The sequence below is a fragment of the Oncorhynchus masou genome, chromosome 11 (genome assembly GCF_036934945.1).
Source record: "Oncorhynchus masou masou isolate Uvic2021 chromosome 11, UVic_Omas_1.1, whole genome shotgun sequence".
In the NCBI taxonomy this organism is placed as follows: Eukaryota; Metazoa; Chordata; class Actinopteri; order Salmoniformes; family Salmonidae; genus Oncorhynchus; species Oncorhynchus masou.
The window spans coordinates 10,821,543-10,837,638 of NC_088222.1; the positions used below are offsets into that span (position 1 = coordinate 10,821,543).

At 42.6% G+C, this 16,096-nt stretch overlaps 1 protein-coding gene across 2 annotated transcripts in view; it reads left to right on the forward strand.

Moving 5' to 3' along the window:
- The first annotated feature begins 4,020 nt into the window (after positions 1-4,020).
- shc3 (SHC (Src homology 2 domain containing) transforming protein 3) overlaps positions 4,021-16,096 on the forward strand; it is a 61,600-nt gene continuing 49,524 nt past the window's right edge. For both annotated transcript variants that reach the window (XM_064977376.1, XM_064977377.1), the window contains exon 1: positions 4,021-6,893. In XM_064977376.1, coding sequence (XP_064833448.1) covers positions 6,177-6,893 — 717 coding nt within the window. In that variant the 5' untranslated portion in view covers positions 4,021-6,176. The remainder of the gene's footprint in view (positions 6,894-16,096) is intronic.

Below are 16,096 nucleotides of genomic sequence, written 5' to 3' on the forward strand. Positions count from 1 at the left end.
CTCTCTCTCTCTCTCTCTCCCTCTCTCACTCTTCCTCTTTCACTCTCTCCCTCTCTCCCTCCCTCTCTGTTTCTCTCACTCTCTTACTCTCTCTTTCTCTCTCACGCTCTCTCTTTCACTCTCTCTCTCTCTGAGTAGTGGCCATTGAATGGTCTCTGTGTTTGCCATTTTCCAGGCCAGTTTTGTAACAACATAACAAAACAACATACAGTTTAATTATTCTGTATGGATTGACTGATACCCCACTGGGACCGCGGTCATTTAGATTACTAGGTTCTGTGTGAAATCTCATGGCACACAAACTAAGCACAAGCTTAACAGTTTTTTCCCCATTTCAACCAACATTAGGTATCATTATATTATATGTAACGTCTATATTACTTTATTTTCTTGTTTCTGTAGCTAAACCATCATGGACAAATTTACTCAGGGCCTTCAGCCGATGATGTCAGTTTTACTCCATAATCAAAACAACAACAACAACACATTGTACTGTACACAGTACAGACACTATTATAAGGCACAGACGTCCCTGTATTAATACAATTACTGTTAAAAATCAAATAAACTTACAGTCCACATATGGTATTTTGCTGAATGCCAACACGTGTGAACATATGAGTCATCATTTACTGTCACACCCTGATTGTCTCCACCCCCTCCAGTTGTCGCCCATCTTCCACATTATCCCCTGTGTATTTATACCTGTGTTCTCTGTTTGTCTGATGCCAGTTTGTTTTGTTCATTGAAACAACCAGCATTTTCCCCCTTTGCTCCTGTCTTGTCTAAATTACTGTTTTCTAGTTTTTTTTTGTACCCTGCCCCACTACTCTGGATTACCGACCTATGCCTGCCCTGAACCTGAGCCTGCCTGCCGTCCTGTACCTTTGGCCCGCTACTCTGGATTACCGACCTCTGCCTGACCTGACCCTCAGCCTGCCTGCCTGCCGTCCTGTACCTTTGGCCCGCTACTCTGGATTACCGACCTCTGCCTGACTTTACTCCGAGCCTGCCTGCCATCCTGTACCTTTGCCCGTGTTGTTGTAATAAACATTGTTACTTCGACACAGTCTGCATCTGGGTTTTATCTTAAACGTGATAGCACAAACTGTCCATGACTGACCCAGCAGACTCGGACCAGCTCCGCAACGCCCTCTCCTCCCAAAGAGCCACTATTTGTAGGCACGAGGAGTTGCTTTGTGGTCTTATGGAAGGGCTCCAGACCTTGGCCGAACGCCACAACCAAGCATTGAACACGTTGCTGGAGCAATTCCTTGGGTTGTCTACTATGCAGCATATTACTAAGGTAATGTCCCAGCCCCTCAATAACCCGGCTGTTAGCAGCGCCGTCACCCCGGTTTCCCGGGAACATCACTTACCTCCCCCTGAACGTTTTGATGGAGAGTCCTTAACCTGTCGGGTGTTCCTCATTCAGTGTTCTCTCATCATCAAGCTGCAGCCTTCCTCCTTCCCCTCAGAACGCTCGAAGATAGCGTACCTCATCACGCTGATACCCGGGAGGGCCCTCGCCTGGGCTACGGCCATTTGAGAACAGCAGTATGCTTCAGTCTGGAGGAATTTGTGGCAGAGGTGGAAAAAGTTTTCGAGGCCCTGTTGTCCGGAAGAGAGGCTGCCCGGAAGTTACCAGCTTTGGCAGAACTCCCCCAGTGTGGCAGAATATGCTGTGGATTTCCACATGCTAGCAGAGGAGGGTGCCTGGAACATGGAAGTGCTGTTCGACACGTTCCTGCACAGATTATCAGAGTAAGTAAAGGACGCTTGCAGCCCGGGAACTACCGATGGACCTCGACTCACTCATCGCCTTAACCATCTGGATCGATGGACGGCTCTGGGAACGTAGGAGGGAGAAGAGGTCTGGTTGCGGTCCCAATCGCTCACTCAAGTATCCCACCTTGCATCTGATGAACTCCGGATGTCCCTGGCGTCTACGTCCCCGAGAAGTCCCGAGCTTACCCGAGTTTCTCCAAGTGCCCCCGAAGACTGCCGATTCACCTCTTCCCGAGCTGATGCAGCTCAGCAGGGCTAGGCTGCCTTCAGCCAAATGGGCATGCAGACTGAACACCCAGAGTTGTCTGTATTGCAGTACTGTCGGTCATTATGTGTCTACCTGTCCTTTCAAGAGAACCAGCTCATTTGTAGGAGTGAGTATTCTGGTGGGTCTTAAGGATCATTTTGCTTCTCCCCTTACTCGCCCCCCTCTCCATGCCATCCTACTATGGGGCAACCAGTCCAAGTCTCTCCAGATACTCATCAACTCAGGAGCCGATATGAGTCTTATGGACGTGAGCTGGGCATCCCCACTCAACCCCTCTTCATTCCCATGGATTTTAGAGAGCGCTGGATGGGTGCTTTATAGGCCGGGTCACCCACCATCAACCTACGAGTGTCGGGGAACCACAGCGAGACAATCCAATTCCTGCTCATTGAGTCTCCGCAGGTTCACGTGGTATTGGGATTCTCTTGGCTCCAGCAACAATTCCTCTGGTTTACTGCTGCCCTTGTGGGCTGGAGCCCATTTGGCCACACTCATTGCCTGAAGTCAGCTCTGCCTGCCCCGTAGCGTCTTCCTGGTGGCTTGGAAATTGCTTCGGACCTCTCCACCATTCCTGTGGAGTACCAGGACCTCCGGGAAGGGTGCAGTAAGGCCCGGGCCACTTCGCTTCCGCAGCAATGACCGGTACCCTAGAATGTCAAGCCTGATGCGCTGGCACGCTGCTATTGCCCCATGGCTACGACCTCTGGAAGTAGAGACCATTCTCCCCCGCTCTAAGATCATTATACCATCTGCTATTCGTCCTCTGTTGCCCCGTACCCTCCAAATACTTCATACTTTTCATGTGTCCAGAGTTAAATCCATGTCTCACAGCCCTTTGTCTCCTGTTTCCAGGCCCACCCCTCTCCCCCATCTCATTGACTGCCAATCGGCGAGGAGGAGAGGTGCAGGGTCCCCGCCAGGGACATCCTAGACCCATGCCTCATCGTGGATTTCCAATGCCGACACCCCTGTTAACCAGGTATGCGCCCAGGTAGGACGCCAGGTGGCGTCCCTAGAGGGGGGTGGGGTACTGTCACACCCTGATCTGTTTCACCTGTCTCTGTGATTGTCTCCACGCCCATCGTCCCCATTATCCCCTGTGTATTTATACATGTGTTCTCTGTTTGTCTGTTGCCAGTTAGTTTTGTTCGTTGAACCTACAAGCATTTTTCCCATTGCTCCTGTCTTGTCAAAGTTCCTGTTTTCTAGTTTTTCCTGGCTTTTTACCTTTCTGCCTGCCCTGACCCTGAGCCTGCCTGCCATCCTGAACCTTTGCCCCTGTTGTTGTAATGAACATTGTTACTTCGACACAGTCTGGGTCTTACCTTAAACGTGATAATCTACCACCAGCCATTACATTGCATTTACATTCTAGTCATTTAGCATAGCTCTTATTCAGAGCGACTTAAAGTAGAAAGCGCATACATTTTCATACATTTTTTGTACTGGTCCCTCATGGGAATCAAACCCACAACCATTGCGTTGCAAGGCCTTTCAACTGAGCTACAGAGGACTATAATAGCAATTTATTATAATAGAATACATGTCTACATTATTACATTTAGACAGAAACACAATAATACATGTTCATTTTGCAGTAGTTGCCGTTTGACATATTAAGTGAATGTGCAGCTGACCACCATTCATATGCATGTAGAAAAATAGCCCTCGGTGACAAATCATCTCAAAAGAGAAGGGGGGTACATTTTATTTTGTAAAAATGTACATTTCAAATTCCTTTCATGTTATTCAAAATTAGCATTGCAAAATTAGCATTGCACCATGTATATCAATATTTACATATAAATTATAACATACCTCACTGTTCAAATTTTTATAGTGTTATTATAACCAGAAGAATCGGCACCTGCGTTCAGAATGGATTCTTCCACTATTCTGCAAGCCTACCCTGAATGAGTCATCCAGCTCGTCTCTTATTGGATAAGACCATTCCATCCCGAGGGACTGCCTTCCTTGCAGAGAGAGAGATAGAAAGGCCTTGCTCCATTCACAGAAACATTGGTATGTGAGCCTAGCTGTTTCATTCACATAAAGACTAAATAATATTTGGCTTCATCGTTCTGATTCTTCTATCGTCTTCTTTCTCTTGTCCTCTCTGATTTAAGAGAAGCTTCTTTTATCTCTCCTTCCTTTTTTGTTTGCTTTTGTTTCTGAGGAGAAAGCAAACGTGCTTTCCTTTTTTTCTGTATTTGCCAGGCAGGAAGGCGAGAGAGAGAGAGATAGAGAGAGAGAGATAGATAGACAGAGAGATAGATAGACAGAGCGAGAGAGCGAGAGAGCGAGATAGAGAGAGAGATAGACAGAGACAGAGAGAGAGAGAGAGAGACAGAGAGAGAGAGCAAGAGAGAGAGATAGACAGAGAGAGAGAGCGAGAGAGAGAGAGAGATAGATAGACAGAGAGAGAGAGAGAGAGATGTTGGGAGGGACTGCAGTGCAGTGCGAAATCTGCAGCAGCAGGATAAGAGAGAGCGGAAGCTTATGAATGACTGTCAGTCTTCTTAGTTGTGTCGCTCCTGTGGACATTTTACATGAATGGTTTTTGGCTTCATGTAGAAAGACTGCTGATCTAGACTGCTGTTCTACTGATGCCTTGCCTTGCTGTTTGGATGAGCCTGTCTTCTTGTGTTTCTGTTCTGCGCTGAGTCAGTGTTATCTGTTTAATTTGAAAACGTGTTTTTATTCTGTTTATGAATTATTCACTGGGATAATTCAGGACAGGCAGGTTGTTATCAGAGAGGTGAAGTATCATTCTACTGATCCTTTGTCTCAGAATGTAAATAGAATAGTGATAATGCAAATTCAACAGAGGAAGGAAAATATCTATTCTATGTTGTTCAATATTTTTTGAATGATAGATTATCATGAAGTGTACTGATGCGTTTAATACATAGATGTGTTATCTAGATGTATTTTAATATAAGATTAGGGTCTATTTTTGCATTTGTTTAAAATATTTGTATTAATCTCATGCATGTGTCATCATCATGGTAGAATATAATATTTACCTTTATGATGTTATAGAAGATATGTATTGATGTCCTTGTCCGTGTCATTGCAAAAAAAAATTGCACGCTGCAATGAGAACAGTATGTTAATGGGACATTGAACTTGTACATTCTGTTGCAAATACAGATACTAGGAAGATTGTCCTCTTCTTCTGAAGTACTGTGGACATGGAATAGATTCATTGCCAGCTGCATGCCCATCACTCACATCAATGTTATTTTTCCTTGTTTCCTATTTATTTTTCATCACCTGTCACCAGTAGACTATATTCAGCATCAATTACTTAGATTTCCCCTTCATAGGAACATAATCCCAGTCTGTAGAGGAGTATGTTCTAACCAGATAATGTGTGATGGGAGTATGAAGGGAGACAAGTTGATAATCATTTATTATCTTTTATCATCAGGATATATTTTTGTCTTTGCGATTCTCTTTCCCGTTTTCCCACAACCGACCGCACCACAGAATAAAATTGAAAAGCATTCCTGCGATGAAGAGGAAATATCCGTCTGGGAAATTTGAGAATTGATTGGTTCTAGTGTGCTGTAAGTGGGAGGATTTTTTTATTTTTTTTTGTAACAGGAAGTGATTTTCAGTGTTCAGTGAGCCTTTTGTTGAGAAGGTCTCTGTTCAGATCTGTGAGTCATGCTTCTGCTTTGAGCCGGTAGGCAACAGTGAGAGGAGAGCAGCAGGGCAATATAGCTATATCCTCCTCTACCACGTCCATCTCTCTCTCTCTGCATTCTGGAAGCTTCTGGAACCTTTTTTCACCTTTCCTCCATGTTCTATTTCCATGGATTGTGTTCTTCTTTTCTGTTTATTTTCTACCAACGGATTGGATCATCGCGGCGTTGGATTTTCCTAACAGCAACCTCAGCCTCAGCATCCATAACAGCAGTAGCAGCAGCACTAACCCAGCTCTCTAACTTCCTCAGCAGCAGAGAAAATTCTAGTCAACCATCATACAGGGCCTGCTGGGGTTACTATAAGGCATTTGCTATGTTTAAGGAGAGAAGGATAATTTACTTGGCGGCGTTACATCTGCCGGTGCGTTTGTAAGGCAGAGGAGGGGGCAGAGGCAGAGAAGAGGGGAATGCTTCACCGTACCAAATACAACAGATTCAGGAATGAGTCGGTGACGTCCGTCGATGATCTACACGGCCTCACCATGAACCCCAAGGTCTCGGCAGCCCCTGCGTCCTCCGCCGAGCCCCCGTACACCCCTCCTGCACCGCCATCCGAGGGCGGCGTGAACCACCACCACCCCGCTGCCGATCCCTCAGACGATGGAGCCACCACCCTGTGCACCCTCATCAACAAGGTGTCCAACCTGAAGTTCACCAACTCAGGCTCCAGCCTGCTGGGTATCAAGAGCCTCCCCTCCCACGTCAAGGACCTGACCCTCTCCAAGCTGCAAGGTGCTGGAGCCTCCGGTGGTGGATCCAGCTGCATTGGTAGCGGCTCTGGCCCCAGTGTGTCGTTGGCAGCCTCCGGTGGCGGTAACGGTGGTGGTGGTAACGGCTCCGCCTGTGGCTCAGCCTCCAGCATCTCCCACCACCACCACCCTCCCTGCTCCCACTCCCACTCCTCCCAGCAAGAGCCAGGCACCATGAGCAACGCAGGGGGAAAGAAGGGCAGCAGGTTGGGGCTGGAAGAGAGGGAGGCTGGGCAGAGACAGGGACATGGAGGGGAGGACTGGGGACCTAGTGGAGGAGGAGGTAACAGTGGACTGGTGAATAAACCCTGTTCCAGAGGATGGCTGCATTCCAGTGAGAAGATCTCTGGACCCGGAGTGACGTACATTGTAAAGGTTGGTGTTGATTCTTGGTTTTCCTCTCTCTCTCTCTCTCCCTTCATCCGTACATTTTTTTTCCTTTTTCTCTCTCCTCTCCCCCATTCTCTCTTTTCCCTCAATGACTGAAAAGGAGAAAATGTACGGTAGCCTAACCGCCAGATCGTGATCATCATCTTGCCCTAGTGTGGGCGTAGATAGAAACAGCAGGGATGATTGTGAAGAGAAACACCAGCAAATAATCATTGAATAATTCAGACAAACAGAGAAGGTCATCATTGATAAAAAGCAGAGAAAACCCTTTGATGCCGTAACAAAAGGCCATGTAGCATGCCTCCACCGTCCGGATGCTTTTATGTTTATCATCATCTTCATCCTTTCATTTTTCTATTTTCTTTTCCTTTCCTCCTTTTTTGCCTTTATATGTTTTGGCGCAGGTTAGGTTAAAACATGTTTGCCCGTACTGTATATGTACTGTATTGAATATGTACTGTATTAAATATGTACTGTACTGTATATGTACTGTATATGTACTGTACTGTATATGTATTGTATATGTACTGTATTGAATATGTACTGTATTAAATATGTACTGTACTGTATATGTATTGTATATGTATATGTACTGTACAGTATATGTACTGTATATGTACTGTACTGTATATGTACTGCACTGTATATGTATTGTATATGTATATGTACTGTACTGTATATGTACTGTATATGTACTGTACTGTATATGTATTGTATATGTATATGTACTGTACTGTATATGTATTGTATATGTATATGTACTGTACTGTATATGTACTGTACTGTATATGTACTGTACTGTATATGTATTGTATATGTACTGTACTGTATATGTACTGTACTGTATATGTATTGTATATGTATATGTACTGTACTGTATATGTACTGTACTGTACTGTATATGTATTGTATATGTATATGTACTGTACTGTATATGTACTGTACTGTATATGTATTGTATATGTACTGTATATGTACTGTATTGAATATGTACTGTATTGAATATGTACTGTATATGTACTGTACTGTATATGTATTGTATATGTATATGTATTGTATATGTACTGTACTGTATATGTACTGTACTGTATATGTATTGTATATGTATATGTACTGTACTGTATATGTACTGTATTGTATATGTATTGTATATGTATATGTACTGTACTGTATATGTACTGTATATGTATATGTACTGTAATGTATATGTACTGTAATGTATATGTACTGTACTGTATATGTACTGTACTGTATATGTATTGTATATGTACTTTATATGTACTGTATTGCATATGTACTGTATTGAATATGTACTGTACTGTATATGTACTGTACTGTATATGTATTGTATATGTACTGTATTGAATATATACTGTACTGTATATGTACTGTACTGTATATGTATATGTACTGTACTGTATATGTATTGTATATGTATATGTATATGTACTGTACTGTACTGTATATGTATTGTATATGTATATGTACTGTACTGTATATGTACTGTACTGTATGTGTATTGTATATGTATATGCACTTTCTGTATATGTACTGTACTGTATATGTATTGTATATGTATATGTACTGTACTGTATATGTATTGTATGTGTATATGTACTGTACTGTATATGTACTGTACTGTATATGTATTGTATATGTATATGTACTGTACTGTATATGTACTGTACTGTATATGTATTGTATATGTACTGTATATGTACTGTATTGAATATGTACTGTATTGAATATGTACTGTATATGTACTGTACTGTATATGTATTGTATATGTATATGTACTGTACTGTATATGTACTGTACTGTATATGTGTTGTATATGCGTATGTACTGTATATGTACTGTACTGTATATGTACTGTACTGTATATTTATTGTATATGTACTGTACTGCATATGTACTGTACTGTATATGTACTGTTTATGTATTGTATATGCACTGTATATGTACTGTGTATGTACTGTACTGTACTGTATATGTATTGTATATGTACTGTATATGTACTGTACTGTATATGTACTGTACTGTATATGTACTGTATATGTACTGTACTGTACTGTACAGTACTGTATATGTATTGTACAGTTGAAGTCGGAAGTTTACATACACTTAGGTTGGAGTCATTTAAACTTGTTTTTCAACCATTCCACAAATTTCTTGTTAACAAACTATAGTTTTGGCAAGTTGGTTAGGACATCTACTTTATGACACAAGTAATTTTTCCAACAATTGTTTACAGACAGATTATTTCACTTATAATTCACTGTATCACAATTCCAGTGGGTCAGAAAATACACTAAGTTGACTGTGCCTTTAAACAGCTTGGAAAATTCCAGAAAATGATGTAATGGCTTTAGAAGCTTCTGATAGGCTAATTGATGTAATTTGAGTCAATTGGAGGTGTACCTGTAGATGTATTTCAAGGCCTACCTTCAAACTCAGTGCCTCTTTGCTTGATATCATGGGAAAAAAATTAAATCAGCCAAGACCTCAGATTTTTTTTGTAGACCTCCACATGTCTGGTTCATCCTTGGGAGCAATTTCCAAATGCCTGAAGGTACCACGTTCATCTGTACAAATAATAGTATGCAAGTACAAACACCATGGGACCACGCAGCCGTCATACCGCTCAGGAAGGAGACGCGTTCTGTCTCCTAGAGATGAACGTACTTTGATGCAAAAAGTGCAAATCAATCCCAGAACAACAGCAAAGAACCTTGTGAAGATGCTGGAGGAAACAAGTACAAAAGTATCTACATCCACAGTAAAACGAGTCCCATATCAACATAACCTGAAAGGCCGCTCAGCAAGGAAGAAGCCACTGCTCCAAAACCGCCATAAAAAAGCCAGACTACGGTTTGCAACTGCACATGGGGACATACTTTTTTGAGAAATGTTCTCTGGTCTGATGAAACAAAAATAGAACTGTTTGGCCATAATGACCACCGTTATGTTTGGAGGAAAAAGGGGGAGGCTTGCAAGCTGAAGAACACCATCCTAACCATGAAACACGTGGGTGGCAGCATCATGTTGTGGGGGTGCTTTGCTGCAGGAGTGACTTGTGCACTTCACAAAATAGATGGCATCATGAGGCAAGAAAATGATGTGGATATATTGAAGCAACATCTCAAGACATCAGTCAGGAAGTTAAAGCTTGGTCACAAATGGGTCTTCCAAATGGACAATGACCCCAAACATACTTCCAAAGTTGTGGCAAAATGGCTTGAGGACAAAAAAGTCAAGGTATTGGAGTGGCCATCACAAAGCCCTGACCTCAATCCTATAGAACATTTGTGGGCTGAACTGAAAAAGCGTGTGCGAGCAAGGAGGCCTACAAACCTGACTCAGTTACACCAGCTCTGTCAGGAGGAATGGGCCAAAGTTCACCCAACTTATTATAGGAAGCTTGTGGAAGGCTACCCGAAACATTTGACCCAAGTTAAGCAATTTAAAGGCAATGCTACCAAATACTAATTGAGTGTATGTAAACTTCTGACCCATTGGGAATGTGATTAAAGAAATAAAAGCTGAAATAAATAATTCTCTCTACTATTATTCTGACATTTCACATTCTTAAAATAAAGTGGTGATCCTAACTGACCTAAGATGGAATTTTTACTAGGATTAAATGTCAGGAATTGTGAAAAACTGAGTTTAAATGTATTTGGCGAAGGTGTATGTAAACATCCGACTTCAACTGTATATGTATATGTACTGTATTGTATATGTACTGTATTGTATATGTACTGTATTGTATATGTCCTGTATTGTATATGTACTGTATTGTATACATACTGTACTGTATATGTACTGTATTGTATATGTGCTGTATTGTATATGTACTGTATTGTATATGTACTGTATATGTACTGTATTGTATACATACTGTACTGTATATGTATTGTATATGTACTGTACTGTATATGTACTGTATTGTATACGTAATGTATTGTATATGTACTGTATTGTATATGTACTGTATTGTATACATACTGTACTGTATATGTATTGTATATGTACTGTACTGTATATGTACTGTATATGTACTGTACTGTATTGTACTGTGTATGTACTGTGCTGTGTATGTACTGTACATGTACTGTGTATGTACTGTATTGTATATATATATATGTACTGTATTGTTAATGTACTGTATTGTATACATACTGTACTGTATATGTATTGTATATGTACTGTACTGTATATGTACTGTACTGTATATGTACTGTACTGTATTGTACTGTGTATGTACTGTGCTGTGTATGTACTGTACATGTACTGTGTATGTACTGTATTGTATATATATATATATGTACTGTATTGTATATGTGGAGACGGAATACTGCTGTGGCTCTAGCTAGTGATACAAGGAAGAGAATCAGACAGGCAGCAAAATGCTTGTCCTCACCTAGTGTTCTCAGACCATATCAATGTACCTGCACAAGTGTATTCAGTCACCAAGAATTTACACCGTTTAGGCAATACAGATTTACACAAAGTTTAACCAAATGTAGGCTATCGTTGTTGTAAGTAACAGATTATGAAAATAAATGGAGGAAATATGAATGAAGTGGACCTGTACAAGATGTGGTTGGAACAACTAAAACCCACAACAGAATCTGCAGATTCTTTCCAATACAATAATTAGCAATGCTGATCCCTGGGGACCTATTTAACACTTTCCCCTGTACATTAAATGAATACATATCTGCTCGTTTTTATGTTTGAATTGATTTTGAGAAATGCAGCGTAACAGTTTTGTCAGGTGAAAGAATACGAAGCAAACACATAATGTATGATCAGAATTTCATAGAGTCTGACATATCTGAATCAGGCATGTTCATGTCCAATGACACATTTCCTGTCTGGTGTTGGTCCATTAACAAATAGGCAGCAGTGGGGTTAGAGTGAGTTAGTTTGACCGACACACACAGCCAGTTGAATCAATACATTGAAAGTGTCCACAGAGGGGAAAGGGGAAATAGGTCTCTCTCATCTCCCCCATGCACTTTCCCCCGGTCTTAATGCGTTCCAAATGGAACCCTATTCCCTATATAGTGCACTATTTTTTGACCAGAGCCCTAGCACTATGTAGGGGATAGGATGCAATTTGGGATGCAAACCTCTATCTGCTGTGCCTGTTTATTGAGTTATTGGTGCTATTCTGCTCTTGGGCCTTTTTAATTAATGTCATGTGGTCGTGGTTACACACCATGCTCCATTAGGTTAACAGAGCGGTGGTTGGCGTTGACACACAGCCGGTGATTTGACTGACACTTATTCTTGACATAGTCGTGTTGCCGTGGTGAACGTTCTAGACACAGAAGTCTATTTTAACGCTACACCAGTAGATCATTTTCTCATGTCTGTTGATAGTGTATTGTATTATGATGCAATATGGTGTCTTGTTACTGACACATAGGCTATGCTAACTGTGTTTTGGACGCAACACGGAAATATTTATTGTTATATACTGGCTGGAATACTGGAATGACCAGTTTAGTTTGGTTGATAATGTGTAATAACAATGAAAAATATATATTTATTAGAAATTGCAATTGAATTCAGTTTACGAGCAACTGAACCCAGTAATCCTTTAACACGCTGTTCTCCATACTTCTCGGTAACCATAGCAATCCTCCTCGTGTCTCAACCCTGGCCAAGTTAGTGTTTGATTCTTGACTAAAGGTGTAGCTACATATTAAATGCAATTTCCGTAGCTTACAACACAGTGAATAGGATATTCATATAAAGCTTCAGGTGTGGTCTAGTGAGGATAGCCAATGGGTACATGTAGTTTGGGCTATAATATACCAGATATATGCCTTGATTGATAAAGAGTGTAGGATGTTGCATTTTTGTTATTCTTGCTAAAAATGTTCTGATTACATTTGCTACTGTGTCTCTGGTGAGTTCAATAGTTACTTGGTATTACAGTCTTTCTCTTTCTGTTGATACTTTGCCTGCAACATGCAATGATGGTTCAGTGTCAGATTAGATTGAAATAGGATTAGCTCTCTGCACCTGCCTTTGTACCTGTTATGTATAATAAATGCAGTAATTTGATAAACAGTGATGCGTACATTGGAAATGCACTGTAAAAAATGGGGCCTCTGGTTGAAATATTGTAGGACCATTGCATTGTGAGCTATATTTATAGCTATTTATATGTCCTGGCTAGCTATATATTATTTAGACTATATTTTAGAGATCTCTCCTCTCCACTCATCTCTCTCTCCACTCATCTCTCTCCACACATCTTTCTCTCCACTCATCTCTCTCTCTCCACTCATCTCTCTCCACACATCTTTCTCTCCACTCATCTCTCTCTTTCTCCACTCATCTCTTTCTCCACTCATCTCTCTCCACACATCTTTCTCTCCACTCATCTCTCTCTCCACTCATCTCTTTCTCTCCACTCATCTCTCTCCACACATCTTTCTCTCCACTCATCTCTCTCTTTCTACTCATCTCTCTCTCCACACATATTTTTCTCCACTCATCTCTCTCTCCACTCATCTCTCTCCACACATCTTTCTCTCCACTCATCTTTCTCTCTCTCCACTCATCTCTCTCCACACATCTCTCTCTCCACTCATCTCTTTCTCTCCACTCATCTCTCTCCACACATCTTTCTCTCCACTCATCTCTCTCTCTCCACTCATCTCTCTCTCCACTCATCTCTCTCCACACATCTTTCTCTCCACTCATCTCTCTCCCCACTCATCTCTTTCTCTCCACTCATCTCTCTCCACACATCTTTCTCTCCACTCATCTCTCTCTCCACTCATCTCTCTCTCTCCACACATCTTTCTCTCCACACATCTTTCTCTCCACTCATCTCTCTCTCTCCACTCATCTCTCTCCACACTCATCTCTCTCACTCTACTCATCTCTCTCCACTCATCTCTCTACACATCTCTCTCACTCTTGTCATCTCTCTCCACTCATCTCTCTACACTCATCTCTCTCACTCTACTCATCTCTCTCCACTCATCTCTCTCCACTCATCTCTCGTCACACATCTCTCTCTCCACTCATCTCTCTCCACTCATCTCTCTCCACTGATCTCTCTCCACTCATCTCTCTCTCCACTGCCTGAAGTAAGTTGGACTTTGTTCCCTTTCACTCTCTCCATGATTCAAAAAACATGGTTTGTTATTTACAGGTATTGTTATTTACCGGCAAAACATGGCATTTAAACAGTATAGCAACACTGCAGGTCCCGTAGCCTGTATCCACCCATTCACGACCCTCTACTGTTGATTTACCTTCCACCACCTTTATATGGTCCTGCATTGTGGTTGCAAAACCTCATATATTGACAGACACCTCACTTGATCGACCGTGGGTACTCACTTTAAGGTACTCGGAAAGCAAAAACATGTACTTTCAATGCAAATCGATAAATAAAGATCTGTTTCTATTATATTCCAGCTCTAAATATATCCATAGCATTCTGTATCACCCGTGACCAGAGGTTAACCAGCCAACCAGGAAACACACTGCACTGTTTGTTATGATTATTAGTAAGTGTTTTTCATTAATTTCCTCCTTTCTGCCCTGTTTTGTTTAGAGCCACTTCTTTATGAGTCTGTCTGAGTGAAGATGAGGAGAGAAACTCCATCTCGCTCTTTTTTTAATTCTCGGGACAAAATGTTCCTTGCCAGTGGCATTAGCCAGCGAGAAGAGAGGAGGGTATGTGGGTGGAACTTATACTGAATAGGATTTGGGAGACAATTACATTCATTGGATCATACTGCACTAACAGGTGTCTCTCTGTGAGAGGAAATTAGTCCCCTGGATAGTGTAGGTCACCGTGCTTACAGACACTAACCTTCCCTGGCCTGCTCTCATAGCTCAGACAGACACTAACCTTCCCTGGCCTGCTCTCATAGCTCAGACAGACACTAACCTTCCCTGGCCTGCTCTCATAGCTCAGACAGACACTAACCTGGCCTACTCTCATAGCTCAGACAGACACTAACCTTCCCTGGCCTGCTCTCATAGCTCAGACAGACACTAACCTGGCCTGCTCTCATAGCTCAGACAGACACTAACCTGGCCTGCTCTCATAGCTCAGACAGACACTAACCTTCCCTGGCCTGCTCTCATAGCTCAGACAGACACTAACCTTCCCTGGCCTGCTCTCATAGCTCAGACAGACACTAACCTGGCCTACTCTCATAGCTCAGACAGACACTAACCTTCCCTGGCCTGCTCTCATAGCTCAGACAGACACTAACCTGGCCTGCTCTCATAGCTCAGACAGACACTAACCTGGCCTGCTCTCATAGCTCAGACAGACACTAACCTTCCCTGGCCTGCTCTCATAGCTCAGACAGACACTAACCTTCCCTGGCCTGCTCTCATAGCTCAGACAGACACTAACCTTCCCTGGCCTGCTCTCATAGCTCAGACAGACACTAACCTTCCCTGGCCTGCTCTCATAGCTCAGACAGACACTAACCTTCCCTGGCCTGCTCTCATAGCTCAGACAGACACTAACCTTCCCTGGCCTGCTCTCATAGCTCAGACAGACACTAACCTTCCCTGGCCTGCTCTCATAGCTCAGACAGACACTAACCTTCCCTGGCCTGCTCTCATAGCTCAGACAGACACTAACCTTCCCTGGCCTGCTCTCATAGCTCAGACAGACACTAACCTTCCCTGGCCTGCTCTCATAGCTCAGACAGACACTAACCTTCCCTGGCCTGCTCTCATAGCTCAGACAGACACTAACCTGGCCTGCTGCTATAGCTCAGAGAGACACTAACCTAACCTGGCCTGCTGCTATAGCTCAGAGAGACACTAACCTAACCTGGCCTGCTGCAATAGCTCAGAGAGACACTAACCTTCCCTGGCCTGCTCTCATAGCTCAGACAGACACTAACCTTCCCTGGCCTGCTCTCATAGCTCAGACAGACACTAACCTTCCCTGGCCTGCTCTCATAGCTCAGACAGACACTAACCTTCCCTGGCCTGCTCTCATAGCTCAGACAGACACTAACCTTCCCTGGCCTGCTCTCATAGCTCAGACAGACACTAACCTTCCCTGGCCTGCTCTCATAGCTCAGAGAGACACTAACCTAACCTGGCCTGCTCTCATAGCTCAGACAGACACTAACCTACCCTGGCCTGCTCTCATAGCTCAGACAGACACTAACCTTCCC